General features: G+C 42.5%; 1 protein-coding gene across 2 annotated transcripts in view; it reads left to right on the top strand.

Annotated features, from left to right (window-relative positions):
• The window catches only part of RFWD3 (ring finger and WD repeat domain 3), a 43,050-nt gene extending 22,656 nt beyond the window's left edge, over window positions 1-20,394 (top strand). The window contains exons 7-13 of one of the 2 annotated variants that reach the window (XM_047078765.1): window positions 6,175-6,289; window positions 6,785-7,013; window positions 11,682-11,832; window positions 12,949-13,125; window positions 15,153-15,367; window positions 16,007-16,218; window positions 18,044-20,394. In XM_047078765.1, the coding sequence (XP_046934721.1) occupies window positions 6,175-6,289; window positions 6,785-7,013; window positions 11,682-11,832; window positions 12,949-13,125; window positions 15,153-15,367; window positions 16,007-16,218; window positions 18,044-18,187 (1,243 nt within the window). In that variant the 3' untranslated portion in view covers window positions 18,188-20,394. The other variant, XM_047078766.1, reaches the window with a different exon arrangement.
• Window positions 20,395-20,905: the final 511 nt, after the last annotated feature.

Raw genomic sequence — 20,905 nt, 5'->3', positions numbered from 1 at the left:
CGCATAGGATCTGTGCTGACGCTCAGAGCCTGGAGCCTGCTTCGGATTCTGTGTCTCCCTCTGTCTCTGCCCCTCCCCTGCTCATGCTCTGTCTCTCTCTGTCTCAAAAATAAATTTAAAAAAAACAAAACAAAAAACATTAAAAAAAAAAAAAAAAACTTTGCTGATTACTCAGAAAACTCCCAACAAACCAACGTCCAGGACCAGTTGGCTTTACAGGTGAAGTCTACCAAAGTTTAAAGAAAAGTTAATAACTATTCTTCTAACTTTTCCAAAAAATAGAAGAGGAAGGAACACTTCCAAATTCATTCTATGAGGCAAGTGCCTCCCTAATACCAAAACCAGATAAAGACACCACACACAAAAAAAAGAGAACTAAAAAAGAGAGAGAGAGAGAGAACTATAGACTAATATCTCTGATGAACATAGATACAGAAATCCTCAACAGAGTATTAGCAAACCAAATCCAATAATACATTTAAAAAAAATTTAACCATGATCAAGTGGGATTTATTCCTGAGATACAAGGGTAATCTGTTATTTACAAATTAACCAGTGTGATATATTTTCTCAGAAAAGGATAAAAAGCATAGCCATTTCAGTAGATGCAGAAAAAGCATTTGACAAAGTACAACATCCGTTCATGATAAAAAACCCTCAACAAAGTAGATTTAGAGGGAACATACCTCAACACAATAAAGGCGATATATGGAAAACCCATCATCCTTAAAAACTGAGAGTTTTTTCCCTGAGGGCAGGACCAAGACCGGGATGTTCATTCTCACCACAGCAATCAGACAAGAGAGATAAAATATAAAAATAAAAGGCATCGAAATTGGTAAGGAAGAAGTAAAACTTTCACTGTTTGCTGATGACATGATACTATATGTAGAGAACCCAAAGGCCACCAAAAACTACTAGAACTGATAAATGAATTCAGTCAATTGGCAGGATGAAAAATCAGTGTACAGAAATCTGTTGCATTTCTGTATACTAATGATGAAGCAGCAGAAGGAGAAATTAACAGTCCCACTTACAATTGCACCAAAAAACCCCAAAACCTAGGAATAAACTTAAGAGGTGAAAGACCTGTACTCTGAAAACTATAAAACATTGATGAAAGAAATTCAAGATGACACAAAGAAATGGAAGACATTCCATGCTCGTGGACTGGAAGAACAGATATTGTTAAAATGTCTATATTGCCCAAAGCAGTGTACTCATTTAATGTGATCCCTGTCAAAATACCAACAGCATTTTTCACAGAACTAGAACAAGCAGTCCTAAAATTTGTATGGAATGATAAAAGACCCCGAATAGCCAAAGCAATTTGGGAAAAGAAAAATAAACCTGAAAGCATCACAGTTCAGACTTCAAGTTATATTACAAAGATGTAGTAGTCAAAACTGTATGGTACTGGCACAAAAATAGACACGTAGATCACTGGAACCCTGGAAAGCCCAGAAATCAACCCACAATTATATGGCCATTAATCTTTGAGAAAGCAGGAAAGAATACGCAATGAGAAAAAGACCGTTTCTTCAACAAATAGTATTGGGAAAACTGGGCAGCTACATGCAGAAGAATGAAACTGTACCACTTTGTCACACCATACACAAGAATAAACTCAAAATGGATGGAGGACCTAAATTTGAGAGCTAAAACCATCAACATCCTAGAAGAGAACACAGGCACTAATTACTCTGCCATCAGCCGTAGCAATATTTTTCTAGATAGATCTCCTGAGACAAGGTAAACAAAAGCAAAAATAAGCTATTGGAACCACATCAAAATAAAAATCTTCTGCCTAGCAAAGGAAACAACCAATAAAACTAAAAGGCAACCTATGGAATGGGAGAAAATATTCACAAATCACATATCTGATAAAGGGTTAGTATCCAAAATATATAAAGAATTTATACAAATCAATACACACACCCCCCCCCAAAGAATCCAATTTAAAAATGGGCAGAAGACATGACCAGACATTTCTCCAAAGAAGACATACACATGACCAACAGACACATGAAAAATGGTGGACGTCACTCATCAGGGAAATGCAAATCAAAACTGTAATGAGATATCCTCTCACACCTGTTGGCTAAAATCAAAACCACAAGAAACAGTAGGTGTTGGCGAGGATGTGGAGAAAAGGGAACCATCGTGCACTGTTGATGGGAATGCAAACTGGTGCAGCCACTGTGGAAGACAGTATGGAAGTTGCCTCAAATAATTAAAAATAGAACTATCCTACAATCCAGTCATCACGTTACTGAGTATTTAGCCATAGTTTACAAAAACACTAATTCTTAGGGATATATGTTCCCCTATGTTTCGAGCAGCATTATGTACAATAGCCAAACTGTGGAAGCAGCCCAAGTGTCCATCAATAGATGAACGGAGAAAGAAGAGGTAGTATATATATACCAAATCTTGCCATTTACAACAACATGGATGGAGCTAAAGAGTATTATTCTAAGTGAAGTAAGCCAGTCAGGGAAAGACAAATACCGTATGATTTCACTCATGTGCACTTTGAGAAACAAGTAGACAAAGGGGGGGGGTGGGGGAAGACAAACCAAAAAACAGACTCTTAACTATAGAGAACAAACACATGGTTACCAGAGGGGAGATGGGGGCGGGGGGGGGGGAGGAGGCAGGTGATGGGTGAAATAGGTGATGGAGACTAAGAGTACACTTACTGTTGTTATTATTATTTATTTATTTTTGAAAGAGAGCAAGCGCGCAATCTAGGAAAAGGGGCAAAGGGAGAGAGAATCCCAAGCAGGCTCCATGCTCAGCACAGAGCCAGACACGGGACTTGATCCCACGACCCTGGGATCATGACCTGAGTCGACATCAAGAGTTGGACACTCAACCTACCGAGCCACCCAAGCACCCCAAGAGTACACTTACCTTGAGGAGCACTGAGTAATATATAGAGTTGTTGAAACACTATATTGCACACCTGAAATTAATAGAACACTGTATGTTAGCTACACTGGAAGTAAAATTAAAAATAAACCTTGCTGATTACACATAATCAGTATGCCCCCTATCCTCTTTAGAAAATGTGAGCATTTTGAAAATGCCAATAAATAGAGACTTCAATGAGCACCCTTGTACTTGACTTTATCAGATCTTAACAACTTGCCATATTTGTTTAAGGCCTTAAGTAAATAAATAAATCATTACAGATAGAGCAAAAGCTTCCTTGTGAACTACATGTCCTTAATTCCATCACTTTCCTCAGAGGAGTTATAAATCATATTATAGTATGATTTAGGAAGTTTTTACACTTGATACAAATGTTATTGGATTATGATTTTCCTCTGTAACTTGTTTTTTTGGTTTAGTATTATGATTGGGGCACATATCCAACTTCGTATAGCTCTAGCTTATTCATTTTAACTTCTGTATAGTCTTCTAGTTCTCTAATTTAGAATTTTCCTATCCATATTTTGTAGTTGTGGACAGTTAAGGTGGTTTCCAGTTTTTGTTAACATAAGCCACGGTGCAGAGAGATGGGCAATAGTCTCCTTAGGTCTAGAAATGGAATTACTTTATCATAGGTCACATATAATTTCAGCTTTACTAGATACTGTCAAATTGTTCCTCCAAGAAGCTCTTCCCAATATATATATTCCCGCCAGCAGAAGCCAGATTTCTTATTTTTTCATACTTTGTCTGCTTTGTATTATCAGACTTAATTTTGATGGTCTCATGAAGTGAAATAGTATTTACTTAATCTGCATTTCCTAAGTTATTAATGAAGTTGGACATACTCTTCTGTCAGTTTTGCTTATATCAGTTGTTCATTGATACTGAGCAAAATACATTGCTTGTTTCTTATTGATCTGTATAGTTTTTTGTGTTTTCCTTATACAGTTGACCCAGGAGTTGGAGGTGCCAGCCCCTCCCACAGTGGAAAATCCACATATAACTTTCAACTCCCCCGAAGCTGAACTACTTATTAATAGCCTACTGTTGACTAGAAACCTCCCTGGTAACATAAACAGTGGGTTAACATATATTTTATATGTTATATGTATTCTACACTATATCCTTACAATAATATCTAACTTTTAATTTTTTCCATATTTCTGGGCTACGCAGTTTGTGAGTTTTTTCAAATTGTTCCAAATTTCCAAAAAGTTTTCCAATGTATGTATTGAAAAAAATCCACAGTAAATGGACTGGCAAGGCTCAAACCCGTGTTGTTCAGGGTCAGCTGTACTGATGCTTTGTTGCTTGTGTATATTGCAGATAGAGGCCTCCAGTCTGGGCTTGTCTCTTTAATTTGTTTATGGTATCTTTGGTTGAACATGAGTTTTTAATCTTAACACAGTCCTTTATCACTTGTTTTGTGGGGTTTTTTTGTCTCTAGTACTTCAAAGTCTTAAAGACGTAACATCATCTAAAGGTCTTTAAATTTTTTGCTTTTAACGTAGGTTTTGAATATTTCTTAAATCTCGTTTTACAGATAGCCAGTTGTTGTAGTGTAATTATTAAGTAATATGTTCTTCCTGTGTAAGTTTTCATTGCTACCTCTACGCTAGATTAAGTTTCTGTATATGAACGGACTACTCTTAGGTTCTGTGGTCTCTTTGTTAATTCTCACCCCAGTATTCCCAGGTTGTAGCTTTAAAATACGTCCCCCCGGGGCGCCTGGGTGGCGCAGTCGGTAAAGCGTCCGACTTCAGCCAGGTCACGATCTCGCGGTCCGTGAGTTCGAGCCCCGCGTCAGGCTCTGGGCTGATGGCTCGGAGCCTGGAGCCTGTTTCCGATTCTGTGTCTCCCTCTCTCTCTGCCCCTCCCCCGTTCATGCTCTGTCTCTCTCTGTCCCAAAAATAAATAAAAAACGTTGAAAAAAAAATTTAAAATACGTCCCCCCACCTTGTTCTTCAAATTGACTTTGCTATTCTTGGCACTTTGCTCTTCCATATTAATTTTAAAATTAGTTTGCTGAGTTCCATTTAATGTAATTTCAATCAAGATTTCAAAGGAAACTTTTGAAATCTTGATTGAAATTGCATTAAATTTTTGAGAAGTTCCATCTTCATGATTTTGAGTCTTTCCAGGCATGAGCATTCTATAATATCCTTCCGCTTATTCGCTGTTTTCTTGTGCCTTCTACTAGTGTACTTTGCTTCATAAAGGTCTTGGCATGCCCTTTCACTGTATTCCTAGGTTGTTATTGTTAGACTTGCTGTTGTGCATGAGTTTTTTTGTATTACATTTACTAATCAGTTACCTGGCATATGGGAAATACTTGATCTAAATTTCTTTGTTTTCTTAAGTCTATTTTTTTAGTAATCTCTATACCCAACATGGGGCCCGAACTCACGACCCCAAGATTAAGAGACACATGCTACTCCTACTGAGCCAGCCAGGTGCCCCAATCTAATTTTCTTGATCTTAATTCCAGCGCCTCGCTGAGCTCTAATAATTTGTGACTTCTCTTGAATTTTCCGTGAAGATAAGTTGGGCAGCTTTATCCCTTCCTTTCCAGCTTTCATCTTTTTTCTATCCTATCTTGTTGGAGTGGAAATATTTTTTTTTTGCATTTCATATTTTGAAAGTGTCTTTAGGTACATACAAATTTATTTTTGTTCTTGGTGAATGTATTTTTTTCCTTATGTATAATTCCTCTTTATACCTATTCATGCTGTTGAATTCTAAACGATCTTAGTATTTTCCAGGTATATACTTTCTATCTTTTTAACTTCAGCCTCATTTTTGTAGTATTACTTAATTTCAGTATCTGATGAACAGCTGGCAGCTTATTATTTTCTTTTAATCCAGCAGATAACTTTGTGGTCTTTTAACATGCCATTTTACTCTTTTGGCTCTAACTCAAGTGATAAGCTTGGCTCTGTTCCCTCATTTGGCATTTTTGCATTTTTAGTCTCATTCCATGGTAAGAGCCAAACTCCTGGTCCTCACTGCCTTCCTTAACACTGAACCTCAGTGATTCAAGAGTTCGGCCCTGCATGCTACTTTTCTGTAGTGTTTCTGGATGTGAGAGCTTTCTCTTTGGTTACATTCATATTCACCATCGCGACATATTTACAGCAAAGTGTGTATATCAGAGCATGAAGTTAATCTGACATCTTGATGGGAGGTCTTTTGCCGCCTTTCTAATCTCCCCCTGTTGTTGGCTTCCCCTTCTAGTTCCTTACTAAAGGAGCAGGTGCTAAGGAAGCAGGCCGAGTTAGAATCGGCACAGTGCCGGCTCCAACTTCAAGTCCTCACTGATGAGTGCGCTAAGCTTCATAGTCGTGTCCAGGTAGGTTTACCCTTTCTCATCCAGAGAGCTTTTGGGATAAAAACGGAAGAGGAATCTAAATTGGATTTCCGTTCCTCTCAGATACAAAGAAGGATCTATCTAGCTTTTCAGGAAATAAACAAGAACAAGTATTTCATTCTTGATTAGGGCAGCGTGCACACTTGAGGGTGAATTCTGCAATTTGAACTTTTAAAACATTAGTCAGCTAGCTGATAATTTGAACTCTAAGTCATTTTTACCTCCCTGAATCTACCCCTAAAATGATGGGTTTAGACAAAATGACCATTAAAGACTTTGAACTCTACTATTTTATGATCTGTGCTCTCCTTAGTTCAGTTGCTGGTTGAAATACTGTGAAAACCGCATCAGTCCTCTAGGATTCATGTCAGCGGTTTCATATAATGGAGAAAACATCCCATATTAAATCAAGGAATTGTGTATGAGGGGAATATCAAATGAAAAGGCTGCACATTTACAAAATCTTTTTCACTTTAGGATTTGCAAAAACTTCTTGTGCAGCATCGGGATCAGATTTCACAGCAACCCGGGGGCTCCCAGGCACGTTTCCTGAGCTGCCTGCCCTCCACCCAGGGCCAGCACAAGTACCGTTTCCAGAAGACCTTCACGGTGTCTCAGACAGGAAACTGCCGAATCATGACATACTGTGACGCTCTGAGCTGCCTGGTGGTGTCACAGCCTTCTCCTCAGTCCTCCTTCCTGCCAGGTGAACCATCCAGATCCTCAGCGTTCATGTTCATTATTGGACTTCATTTATTTCTCTCTCTTTTTTTTTATTTTATTTATTTTTTTATTTTTTTAACGTTTATTTATTTTTGGGACAGAGAGAGACAGAGCATGAACGGGGGAGGGGCAGAGAGGGAGGGAGACACAGAATCGGAAACAGGCTCCAGGCTCTGAGCCATCAGCCCAGAGCCTGACGCAGGGCTCGAACTCACAGACCGCGAGATCGTGACCTGGCTGAAGTCGGACGCTTAACCGACTGCGCCACCCAGGCGCCCCATATTTCTCTCTCTTTTTGAAGAATCCAGGACTCACTAGTGGGTGAACACTGACCCTTGCCCACCAGATCACCTTTCCTAGTCTGTTAATGCAGGTCCTCTGAGGTACTGCAAAGGTATCTTTAGTGTCTAGCCAAAGTGTTGGCTTCATCCTGTAGATTTGTTCACCAAGAGCTCAGAAATGCCAATAACTGTGATAAAGTAAGAGGAAGATAGGGCTCTTGGAAGTATGGGTTACTAGTGTAGGCCAAGGAGAAGGACAGCACTCCCTGTATGCCCCGTGGAGGCACCTCGCTGGCTCACGTGGTAGAGCATGTGACTTAGTTTGAACCCCATGTTGGGTGTAGAGATATTACTTAGGGGCAAAAAAAATTTTTTTAATAAATAAGGTCACACATTTTTTTTTTTTAATGTTTAATTTTTTGAGAGAGAGAGAGAGAACGTAAGTTTGGGGGTGGGGGGGCAGAGAGCGGCAAACAGGACCCAAAGCGGACTTTGCGCTGACAGGCTGACAGCAACAAGCCCGATGTGGGGCTCGAACTCGGAAACCGTGAGATCATGACCCGAGCTGAAGTTGGATGCTCAATTGACTGAGCTGCCCAGTTGCCCTTGTCACAGATTCATTTTACACTGGAATTTTTTTTTTTTAAGGTATTAGTTTTTTTGAGTTATCTTGGGGTCCCTGGGTGGCTCAGTCGGTTCAGTGTCCGACTGTTGATTTTTGCTCTGGTCTTGATTGATTTTTCGCTCAGGTCATGATCCCCGTGTCAGGTTCCATGCTCAGTGTGGGACCTGCCTAAGAGTCTCTCTCTCTTTCCCTCTGCCCCTGTCCCCTGCTCATGTGCACGCCTGCTCTCTCTCTCTCTCTCTCTCTCTCTCTCTCTCTCTGAAATAAAAAAAAGGAAGGTGGGTGCCTGAGTAGCTCATTCAGTCAAGTGTCCCACTCCTGATTCTTGCTCAGGTAATGATCTCATGATTCGTGAGATCGAGCCCTGTGTTGGGCTCTGCGATGACAGCGTGGGGCCTGCTTGGGATTCTCTCTCTCCGTCTCTCTCTGTGCCTCCCCTGCTCATGTGCGCACACTCTCTCTCTTCCTCTAAATAAACTTTAAATCAATAAAATAAAATGTTATCTGTACACCCAACGTGGGGCTCAGACTTAGAACGTTGAGATCAAGAGTCGCATGCTCTACCAACTGAGCCAGCCAGGCATCCCTAGACTAGGAATATTTTTTTAATAATTTTTTTTAATGTTTATTTATTTATTTTGAGAGAGAGTGGAGAGGGAGGGGGGGGAGAGAGAGAGAGAAAGAGAAAGAGAGAGAATCGCAAGCAGGCTCTGTGCTGTCATCGCAGAGCCCAACACAGGGCTCGATCTCATGAACCGTGAGATCATTCCCTGAGCCAGAATCAGGAGTGGGATGCTTAACCAACTAGCCACCCAGGCACCCCTCGAATTCTTTTTTAAAATAATATCCCAAGGGCTAATTCAAGTTGAAACGAGATTTAATACTTATGTTCAGTAGTGTTAAATTGACAAATTCCAAATAAAAGAATTTGGAAATACATAGATTAGTATTGATAATAATACATTAATACTAAATTTTCTCAAATTTTGTGCTTTTTTAAGATTAATTTTAGATTGTCTTTTTTTTTTTTTTAATTTTATTTAATGTTCATTTCTGAGACAGAGAGAGACAGCATGAGCCGGGGAGGGGCAGGGAGTGAGGGAGACCCAGAATCCAAAGCAGGCTCCAGGCTCAGAGCTGTCAGCACAGAGCCCGATGTGGGGCTTGAACTCACAAACTGTGAGATCATGATTTGAGGTGAAGTCGGTGGCTCAACTGACTGAGCCACCCAGGTGCCCCATATTTTAGATTATCTTAAGGTTGAAAAACAAATCTCCTCACGTGCTCAATTAAATTATTCCTGATGGTTATAGATGTTTCTTTCCATGATCTTCAGCATATGATTTCCTCCAGCTGTCAGGTCTTTTTGCTTTAGCCTGATTTCCTGTTTACTCACTTAAACATTCCGTTCAAATGCTTCAAAACTCTGTCCCTCCAAACTTAGGTATAATCAGGATTTGGAGTAGAATTCCTAGATTATTATATATTTTTCTAATCACTTATAGCTGTGAGTTGAGAGAAAGTCCTTTTGAGGAGAACATAAAAGGACTGTTTATAATGTTTCTGTATCCCATCCACATTTTTAGTAAGATTCACCAAATTGGGAAAATATTTATTTTTAGATTTTAGAGAGAGCTCACGAGCAAGGAAGAGGGGCAGAGAGAGAGAATCGGAAGCAGACTCCACGCTGTCGCGGAGCTCAATGTGGGGCTCAGTCCCACAACCGTTAGGTCATGATCTGAGCCAAAAATCAAGAGTTGGAAGCTCAGGGATGCCTCGGTGGCTAGGTTGGTTAAGCGCCCAACTCTTGATTTCAGTTCAGGTCATGGTCTCATGGTTTGTGAGGCTGAGCCTCCAGGAGACCCCATTCCTTTTTTCTTGTTTGTTTATTTAAAGTTTATCTATTTTGAGAGAGAGCTCACAAGAAGGGGAGGGGCGGAGAGAGAGGGAGTGAGAGAGAATCTTAAGCAGGCTGCATGCTGTCAGTGCAGAGCCTAATGTGGGACTTGATCTCACAAATGATCTCGGGAACCGTGAGACCTGAGCCGAAGTCACAAGTTAGACACTTAACTGACTCAGCCACCCAGTTCCTTTTTTTTTTTTTTTTAATGGTTATTATTTTTGAGAGAGAGACAGAGACAGAGAGCAAGCAGGGAAGGGGCAGAGAGAGAGGGATACAAAAAATCTGAAGCAGGCTCCAGGCCCCAAGCTGTCAGCACAGAGCCCAACTTGGGGCTCGAACTCACAGACCACGAGATCATGACCTGAGCTGTAGTCGGCCGCCCAACCAACTGAGCCACCCAGGCGCCCCGGTTCCTTTTTTCTAATGCATGTATTCCACACTGTACAGCTAGCTCTTCTTGATAGCCTATTGGTGCTAATTTCTCCTTGCTTCTCTTGATCATTAACTAGGCCAGTATTCGTGTTCCCTTGTTGATTTAAAGCCTGTGGTTTCTCTGTTTGTCTCTCTGGCTGTCCTAATTCTGTTTCAGCAGAGAACACAATAAACTTTTCCCACTTGGTTCCCTGGAGAAGCTGAGGTATGACTCGAGGCTGTCCTGAATCTAGGATTTGACAAATCCTGTTTGTGGATAACTTGGATAATAATGGATACTTAGTAAAAACAAATATAATATATTTACATAGCCTAGTAAGAGAACAGTAACATGACTTTTTAAGGACCTATCAAGGACAAGTTTGGGGGGGATTTTTTTCCCTTTCTGGAATGACACAAATTAATTAGAATACTTGAAGTGTCATCTGTTTTTATTCCATTCAAACAAATGTAGCATATCTTAACCACCTGATATAGAGATTACCTGTGTTCATTCTTTATTGTTCCTTCTCTTCTACATCTTCAGTGTCTGTGGTTCAAGTAGAATAGTCTCTGTGCTAATAGCTTTGTTGAAGTATGACTGACATACAATAAATTTCACTTATTGAAAGTATACAGTTGGGTGAATTATGTATACACCCTTGAAACTATCCCTGTAATCAAAATAATGAACATACCTATTGCCCCAAAGTTTTCTCATGCCCTTTTATAATCCATCTCCCACCTGCCCCTCCCTCCTCTCCCCATTCCCAGGCAGCCACTGATCTACTCTCTGTCACTATACATTAGTTTGCATTTTCCAGAATTTAACTTAAACATAATCATGCAGCATTGTTCTTTTTTGTCTGGCTTCTTCCAGCATAAAGTTTTGGAGATTCGTCCGTATTAATATGTATATCAATATTTCATTTCCTTTTATTACTGGGTAGCATTCTGTTCTGTGTACATGTTCACATAGTGGTTTATCCATTCACCTGTTGCTGGGCATTTGGAGTAGAATATGCTTTTTAAAATAGTTATAACCCTGGGGCGCCTGGGTGGCTCAGTCGGTTGGGCAGCCGACTTCGGCTCAGGTCACGATCTCACGGTCCGTGAGTTCGAGCCCCGCGTCGGGCTCTGGGCTGATGGCCCAGAGCCTGGAGCCTGCTTCCGATTCTGTGTCTCCCTCTCTCTCTGACCCTCCCCCGTTCATGCTCTGTCTCTCTCTGTCTCAAAAATAAATAAAACGTTAAAAAAAAAATTAAAATAAAATAATTATAACCCTGGGGAATTTTTTTGTTTGTTTGACCAGCTGTTTTCCAGGGATTTATATGCCAGGAAAGGTGAACGAAGGAGCTACTTGAAAAGGTCATTTGCTTTGCCTTGAATTGACTTTCGGTGATCTATTTCACACTCTCTTGTCTTTGGCAGGCTTTGGTGTTAAGATGTTGAGTACTGCCAACATGCAAAGCAGTCAGTACATTCCCATGCATAGCAAACAGATCCGTGGACTGGCTTTCAGCAGTCAGCCCAAAGGCCTACTGCTCTCTGCTTCCCTAGACAGCACTATTAAACTGACCAGGTGAGCGCTTTAGGGAGGACGGTGGGGCCTGGGCTGTTTAGTGTTAAACAGCGTAGAAATTAGTATCTGTATTAAGATGGCCTTAGCTTGCATTTTTTGGTCTAAGGCATTGTCTTCGGAGATCCAGTTTCATTGAATATAAAATGTGCTGCTCATCAAAGTAGATGCGACATCATAAATGTTATGTACAACGTTATGTTTTAAAATTACTTATGTTACAAAATGCATCTTAAGCCGCGCAAATGAGAGTAACACGCTAGAGATGGTCCAATGACAACGTGGAAGGAGCCTTGGTACCTGGCACCATGGAGTTACCAAACCAGCTTGGAACTGCTTGTTGCTGGTCTGTTACGAGGACCATTCTGCCTAACAGAAATGCTCACCAGGAACTCACTGTCCTGGGGTGCCATGACTTCTCTCATCAGTAACCCTCAGTCACTATATTTCATCTTTCATGTGACTGCTGTGAACCAGATGGGATGTACTTAGTGCCTTCATCTTTTAGAAAGTAGTTCTGATCAGATGTCTGATAGTTGGCTTCCTATTCTGCAGTTAAATCTGAGGAACATCATGATAGCACTGTCAGACCTGAGAAGCCTCTTGACTTTTCAAGAATGCTTCAGCTTAATTTGCCCCAAAACTCCATGTAGCATTATGTTTTATATGTATATATAGGTTATGATTTTTTTCTCTGGTAGTGTTAAAAAATAGATGCAAAGGGCAGGTTAAATACCAAAGTGTTATTAATGACTACCTCTGGGTGGTTAGATTATTAGTTTTTATTTTTCTCATAGGTATATTCTAATTTTTTCAGCATTGAATATTGATTACTTGCGTAATAGTAATTATAGAAAATAGGGGTAGAGTAGGGAATGTACTGTTTAAATATCTCTTTGATCTCCTTACATTTCAAGAAGAAAACCTGTAACCCCCAAAATAAATATTTTGGAATTAAAAGGGATTATCTGGGCAGTCCCTAGAGGAAATTGGAAATCCCAAATAGTTTGGGTGTGGGGTGTGTTCTTAAGGGATTATCATTTCAGTGATAGTCTTTACATCTTTGTTTTATAATTGATTTCCTTAACACATGGTTGTAAAAGTCTTCTATCTCCACAGCCTGGAGACAAATACAGTGGTCCAGACTTACAACGCTGGACGTCCTGTCTGGAGCTGCTGCTGGTGTCTTGATGAAAGTAATCACATCTATGCTGGACTGGTCAATGGTTCAATTCTGGTGTATGACCTTCGAAACACGAGCTGTCACATCCAGGAGTTAGTACCCCAGAAAGCCAGGTGGGTAGCCACTTACTTTTCCCCTGTAGCAGCTTTTCTCTTGGACCGTTGTATGAATCCTCTCTTCTGAGTGTGTTTCACAGTTGATCAGAATTCCTCAGAAGGCAGTTCTCCTGAGTCCAGTGAGGTGTTGTCACTTGGGAATCACTAAGATCCTTAGAGCATGTGTTCGTGGTATTTCTACACAGTAGAAAGCCCTGGTACCAAGTATAGCCAGGTTCATACAGTCGCTCCTCCCCCAGTGTGGCAAAATGAAGTCAGATCTGCGTTCAAAACCAAACTCCTTGGTCTCAATTCTTGGCCTGTTACACAGACTTGCTTTAATGGCCACATGTCTAACACACAGGAAGAGATCAGTAAAAGGTAGGCCTATAAAAAAAAAGATTTAAAACTTCCCTAATCTCCAGCTAAACCAACTTGGTCTAAAGATACCAATTACTATGATTTATCCTTTATAACCATTTACAAAGTTGGGAGGTTTATAAAGTCAGCCCGGATTCTGAGGATGGCTGGTCACCAGCACCACTGTGACTCTTCAGAAGATATCACCATAGTAGTAACTGGTTACGAAAACCTAGGCTCAACACTTTGAGGTCTTTTCATTTGAGTGGGGTAGAATCATGCTTCAGTTATGTGGTCTGTAGGCCTGAAGATGACTTGATGTAAACTTCTAGAAGTGTGAACTGCAGGCAAGCATGGTAACTGCCACTGATGTAGAGAGATCTGTTCAAGAGTAGGCAATCGAATAGAGCAAATAGCAAGGAAAGAATAGTTGTATGCAGTGTTCATTTCTGTTTTAGTTTGCTTCATTGTGACATGACGGGGCAATGAAAAAAAGCAGGCACAGCGACCACTTGGGCAACTTCAGCAGGAACAAAGTTCAGAGGAACATAGTCTACCGGCTGACACTTCTGAGAGAATTCTTGGCACACATTCCTGGTCATGTGCTTGCAGAAAGAGATTTAGAACATTTCTAATGAAACCATCCTGTTTCTGAATTAAAATGTAGTTTTTTCAGGGGCGCCTGGCTGGCTCAGTCAGAAGAGCATGTGACTCTTGATATCATGGTCATGAGTTCAAGCTCCACATTGGGTGTAGAGATTACTTACACAAATCTAAAAAAAATGTTTTTGCTTCAGGCTGTATTTTAATTGAAGGGTCTGTCAACTGCATCTTGGAGACTTTATTAGATGTATAAGCTGCATTTCCTTTCTGACTTTCCTTGTGTACACATCTAACCCCATTTCTAGAAACTTCACACTGGTCAAGCTCTCTTGTAACTGTGACTTTGTAGTATTAAATTTCCTAGTCCTTTTTTTTTAATTTAAAAAAAATTTTTAATGTTTATTTTTTGAGAGAGAGTGAGATGGGAGAGAGGAATCACTAGTGAGGGAGGAGCAGAGAGAGAGAGGGAGACACAGACTCTGAAGGCCGCTCCAGGCTCTGAGCTTGTCAGCACAGAGCCCAATGCAGGGCTCGATCTCATGAACCACAAGATCATGACCTGTGCCGAAGTCAGACACTTAACTGACTGAGCCACCCAGGTGCCCCCCTAGTCATTTTTAAAAACTAATTCTAGAATATGCGACATCTCCTCTGAAATTAGATGCCAAAGATTATATGTGTACTCTTTTAAAGTTTCTGCAGTATGGGTTGGTAGATTTTACCAGATGTCAAAGGATAGTGACCCAAAGAAGGTCTTTTTTTTTTTTTTTTGAACGGTAATTTTTGAGAGACCGAGACAGAGCACGAGCCGGGGAGGGACAGAGAGGGAGACACAGAATCCGAAGCAGGCTCCAGGCTCTGAGCTGTCAGCACAGAGCCGGATATGGGGCTCGAACCCACAAACTGTGAGACCGTGACCTGAGCTGAAGTCGAATGCTTAATCAACCGAGCCACCCAGGTGCCCCAGAAGGTCTTTTACCTCTTCTGTAGAGGTGGAAGTGTGCTTGAGGGCTCCTGCTAGCGGAGTCTGGAGTAGTACAAGTATTGGAATGTGACACATCGTTTCCTTTCTTTCCCTTCAGATGCCCCCTGGTATCCCTGTCATACATACCCAGAGCTGCCTCGGCTGCATTTCCTTATGGTGGCGTGTTGGCTGGAACCTTAGAGAACGCTTCCTTCTGGGAGCTAAAGATGGGCTTTTCTCATTGTCCTCATGTGCTGCCCATAGAGCCAGGGGGTTGCGTAGACTTTCAGACGGAGAGCAGCACCCGGCATTGTCTTGTGACCTACAGGCCTGGTGAGTGCTGGGACATCCTTGTCTGTTTGGGAGCAAGTCGGTTCAGGGGAGGAGGGGAGAGCTTGCCCTGCCCTTCAGGTGGCACCGGAGAGCCCCTCGCAGGCTAACAGCTCTTGCTACTATATTGAGGCTAGTGGCTCCGCATTCCTCCATAGATGCCGCCTCTACCCTTCACTTATGTGACAGGGCAAATTCTGCCAGGTACTCCCTGGAGCGAGTTAGCCCCTTTAGGAGCCCCTGTGACTTAGTAATGGAATGAAGAGTCCTGCCCCTGAGGCCAGGGCATCCCCCTCAGCGCAGTTTCGTGTCATCCGCCTGCCCTGAAGGAAGACAAAAACCGAGGCAGGGGGCGGCAGGATACAGTGATTTTACTAAAAAGGATAGCTTATGCCGAGAATTGTTTCCCTCATAGGCAAAAGTCTATTGTAGATAACTTGCTTTATCCTAGCCTGCGGTCCGGAATTTCATTTGTGCTGTATTATTTTGTTCTTGTTGCTTTGTTTGCTTTGTAGCTACTCTTGATGACCTAATAAACTGTGGCTCTTCCACTCAGTAGTTTGTAATCGTGTGAGGTTCAGGATCTTCATTAATTTCCTGGGATCATCCCCACGGAGCAACACTGACTCCTCTGTCCCGTAGATAAAAATCACAGCACTTTACGAAGTGTGCTGATGGAGATGTCCTCCACGCTGGACGATGCTGGAGAGCTGGTCTGTTCCTGCCATCCTGTGCAAACATTCCTTGGGGGACCCACTTGCAAACTACTGACCAAAAGTGCCATTTTCCAAAACCCGGAGAGTGATGGCAGCATCCTGGTGTGTACTGGGGATGAAGCATCAAATTCTGCCCTGGTGAGCCTATTATTTTTTTATACAGAAGTATGTAAAGCGAAAAACCGACGTTCTCCTTGATTGCACACATCTGTGTATGTGTATATGTACGATTGCTTGTTTTTACACCAGGCACGCTTGAGACACACTCTGTAATTTGCTCTTTTCCCATTTAGCTTCCTAGCTTGGATATCTTTCCCTTTCAATATCTGTAGATTCGCCTCATTCTTTTTTATATGAGCTGTAGTATCCCATGGGCCGTCTTGTGAACCTTTAAAACAAAAATTAAGGAACTACTGAAACTCCTATAAAACAGTTGTTTCAGGCAACAGTTTCATCACCAAAAGATGAATGATTGATGGGGGATTGTAGAGTGGATGGGTCAGTCTTTTATAACCTGAACACAGTGATCGACATCACTGTAAGTGGGTTAACAAAAAATAATTCGCCTCTTAAAAAAATTTATTTTGAGAGAGCGCACGTGTGTGAGCAGTGGAGGGGGAGAGAGAGAGAATCCAACGCAGGCTCCATGTTGTCAGCAAGGAACCTAACGTGGGGCTCAAGTTATTCACAAACTACAAGATCAGACTTGAGCCAAAATCAACAATCAGATGCTTAACCAACTCAGCCACCCAGGCACCCCAATTTGCCTCTTGATGTAAGAAGATATGAAGTACATAGCGCCTTTTATGAGATGCCCTTGAACCTAAATGTAATCAAGCTTTGGAGCATTGCTGACCAATACAGTTGTGCTAGCCACATGAGCTCTTGAAATGTGATTAGTGTGAATGAAGACTTTAATTTTTTTAATTTTTTTTTTTCATTTTTAATTTAAATAGCTTTATGTGGCTAGCGGCCACCATACTGGATAACACTATAGATTAAGGGTAAAATGATATGAAGTCAGTAAAGAAAACAATAGAATCAGTAAAGCAGATATGGTGAAAGCTTAATAATTTGTTGTACTACTATGCTTTATATTAAAATTTTTTTTTTAATTTTTTTAACATTTATTTCTGAGAGAGTGAGAGGCAGAGCACGCGAGGGGAGAGGCAGAGAGAGAGGGAGACACAGAATCCAAAGCTGGCTCCAGGCTCTGAGCTGTCAGCATAGAGCCCGACACAGGGCGCGAACTCACGAGCTCTGAGATCATGGCCTGGGCTGAAGTCGAACACTTAACCGACTGAGCCACCCCGGTGCCCCCTAAAATTTTTTTTCATAACAGGGGCGCCTGGGGGTCTCAGTCGGTTGGGCATCCGACTCACAGTTCGTGAGTTCGAACTGTGCTGACAGCTCAGAGCCTGGAGCCTGCTTTGCATTCTGGGTCTCATTCTCTCTCTGCCCCTCCCCAACTTGTGCTCTGTCTGTCTCTCAAAAATAAATAAATGTTAAAAAAATAATAATTTTTTCATAACAAAAAGTTTTTGAAAAGGAAAAGAAAGCGCTAGTTATTAGATAGATTTCATGAGGGCTGAGAAAGGGACTTTCTGTCTTGCTGAGTGTTCTGTGCCTAGAAGAGTTGCTGGCACCTTGATGGAAGAGCTGGATGCTGGGCTTGCTTTTCAGAGGTAGATTCATTGCTGATCACAGTGGCAGAGCCCACGCCTGATGTTGTGTGTCCTGGCTTTGTGAAGGTTGAGAACAGTCTGTCGTACTCCCCTGGCAGCGCTCTCTGCAGCCCTTTCAAAGTTGTCCGATGATATTAAGGAGTGCACTCGTGGTGAGCAACGGGTGTTGTACGGAGCTGTGGAACCGCTATATTGTATAGCAATATAGCAATAGAGCAAGCAAGTCCCCCAGCTCAATTGAATGACTCCTGACCCTGAACTCTGTCTATCTTCTTTAGCTGTGGGATGCTGGCAGTGGCTCGTTGCTACAGGAACTGCAGGCCGATCAGCCCGTCTTGGACATCTGCCCTTTTGAGGTGAACCACAACAGCTACTTGGCTACCTTAACAGAGAAGATGGTCCACATGTATCGGTGGGAGTGACTGTGTCTGGAACTTGTCAGGCATGCTGCTGGTGAATGTTAAATGTTTGCTAGCACGTAACAGCCCTGAGCAAGATCTCTGCTTACTGTCTGTGGCCTAGAACTTCTGGGATCATGGTTCCTTTGAATTAATGTGATTCTAAGAGGCCAGGTCACTGAAACACTACAGACTGTGTATTTGCGGTGTCCATCCAAAGAATACGTGATTGGTACTGCATCTACGTTATCATTGTCTTGGGCTCAAAGACTTCATGAATATGTTGAGAATCTGTATTTCTGATCAGACATTCTACTGGACCTCAGAGAGTATCCTCCCAGCAGTCATTTAGAACAAGTGTGCAGCAAGCATTTTCTGGAGGGTGTGACACCCACCTAAGTGGTCTTGTCACTCGAACTCAGGAACGGATGCTAACGTCCCAGAAGAGACTGACCATCTCCATGTTGCGTGGATGCAGAAGAGTCTTCAGTTGAACACAAGAGGGCACTGTACGACCTGGTGAAGAATTTGATCCGTTTGTGACCTGGCGTGTTGACAGCCTTTCAGCAACTTGGTCTCATCCCCACAGAAGTGTGAGGTCGAGCGCATCTGGTCTACTTTGTGGCAGCAACAGATACATTCCAGGTGTGCGGTGCTGGGATATTGGCAGGCCCAGTGATGGAGGCAGCTGATGCGCTGAGGACCCTCTCGGAATGCTGAGTACGTTAGGTTCATCACATCGTGGGAGCCGAGAGAAGAGACCGGTTGTTGGAGCAGTGGGGAAGCCTCCTTTTTTCTTGCTGTCTGAGGACCTCCGGATTGATTTTACATAAACCAGTGCTCTGAAGACCCCTCCTTTTCCCTCTTACTAGGAAAACGTGAGCAACACGTCACAGCTCTTGTTTGATTCTCTCCCCGTAAAAGAGGTCAAGGGAGAGGGGCTAAGCAAGACAGGCTTGCAGAAGAGAAGCTGCTGAGACCACTGCTGGGAACAGAAGCTAAAGCCTTCCGCATGTGAAACTGGTGTGTGACTTCAGCTTCCTCTGATATGCCTCCCTTCTAGCCTTTTTAAAGACTCTTGTCAGTGAAATATTCTCAGGAAGGTAAGAGTGGTTGGAGACCTGTGCGGATTGCAGGGAGAAGCCCATCAGCTTTTGTTCCAGCCGTGGATTGTCCAACATTGCGAACTTCACTTTTCTCCAGTAGGGGGAAAGGCTTCCGTTTGTATCTGTTTGCCTCGCCTACGGCTGCTCTGCTAAACTGCAGTCTACAACAGAACGCGCCTCAGGGTGTGGGCGGTCAGTGCCCCGTTCTTGGAAGCAGGATGGCCAACAGTGTGACTTTTTGAAATAATTGCTCTAGAAGCGCTATCATTTTTATTTTAAAATAGTTCTGACCGACAACTCCTGAGCGGTTTCCAGCATTTCTCACCAGCAGAGGGTTATTGCCACAGATATCCCCAGAGTTTCAAGTTCCTGTTGTGCCTTCTAAAGAGTGGCCTCCTTCTGTTTTAGGACATCTTTCAAAAAGCCAGTTTCCAGAGCCGGGGAAAGAGCCCCCTTTTCTCAGAGGAGATACTCCTGTCAATATGTTGATGATTCAGAATGACGGCCCAGACCTAGAGAGCATCAGTGGCAGAAAGGGATTTGGATTAAAAAGCAGGACTCATCTGGTTTCAGCAGGTCATCAGAGAGGATGCAGTTGGCCCTGGCTGCCTTTGTCTTTGGCAGAGACAAATCCCACGGTAGGGTTAGGATTTGACCAAGGCGGATGCTGATTGATTCCGCCACGCAGAGGAACCAAGGGACTTAACTGCGAGGGAAGTTGGGTGAATCTCATGTCTTGCCAATTCTTGCATTCCTCCAGTAAATTTGGACATTTTAGAGAGAAATTTATGTAACTTCAACTGGTTTCTTTAAAAGAAAAGACCTTGCCCCCAGCCATCCTACCCTTGCATCCCTCATCCAGCAGGAGACCATGTAGTCCCAGGCTCTGGTCTCCTGTGCTGCAGCAGGCTCTGCCCCGACATGTTCCCTCCCCCCTGTCTCTAAGGGAGGTTTCCCATAGGAGGGTTTGGAGTTAAGCAGACTCCAAATATCTTATTGGCATATATCCTTGTACCTGCTGTGACAAACAGGGCAGTGGGATCTCTGTTCATGTTCTGTGTTTTAATGTTTGTGCTTTATGTTTTAATGTTAATATGAAAATAAAGCATTTGCTATGTGTACCAACTGCTGGCGTCTTTTGCCTCTCTGACTGCCAGGGGCAGGAACTTGTCTGCCTCTTGGGCAAGGGGTACAGCCTCAGCCTGATAGATTTCTTCATTTCATGTGGAACTGGGTCTGAATTTCACAGGATGGTCCCTGGATCTGAAGGAAACATCTCCTTTAAATTGATGAGGTGGTTGCGGTGGTTTAACTGGCAATTCTGTTCTACTGTTGTTAATGGGAAGCTGTGTGTTTGCTTCTTAACTTACCCACACTGGTTATTTGTTTGCTTTCAGATCCAAAGGCCTTAATCTTGGAAACTACACTTCGCAGACTCCCTTTGCCTGCTGGCTTCTTGTTACTTACTTTGAATCCAGAAAACTGTAGTGTGGGGGAGGGGAGTGCAAGAGAGGATTTACCCTTTTATTTCTTTCGGTCAGCGGCAGCAGCCCTGGGCAAGCGTGGACTCTGGGTTCCTGCTCGGCACACCTCTGGCCTCTTGCCTCAGCGTCTTTTTTTTGCATTTAGTTGAGGT

The sequence above is a fragment of the Lynx rufus genome, unplaced genomic scaffold (assembly GCF_022079265.1).
Source record: "Lynx rufus isolate CCGP_SWC_20201006 ecotype Redwood Valley unplaced genomic scaffold, mLynRuf1.p SCAF_16, whole genome shotgun sequence".
Lineage (NCBI taxonomy): Eukaryota > Metazoa > Chordata > Mammalia > Carnivora > Felidae > Lynx > Lynx rufus.
Note: the sequence above shows the minus strand (reverse complement) of the source record. Positions and strands in the feature narration are given on the sequence as shown.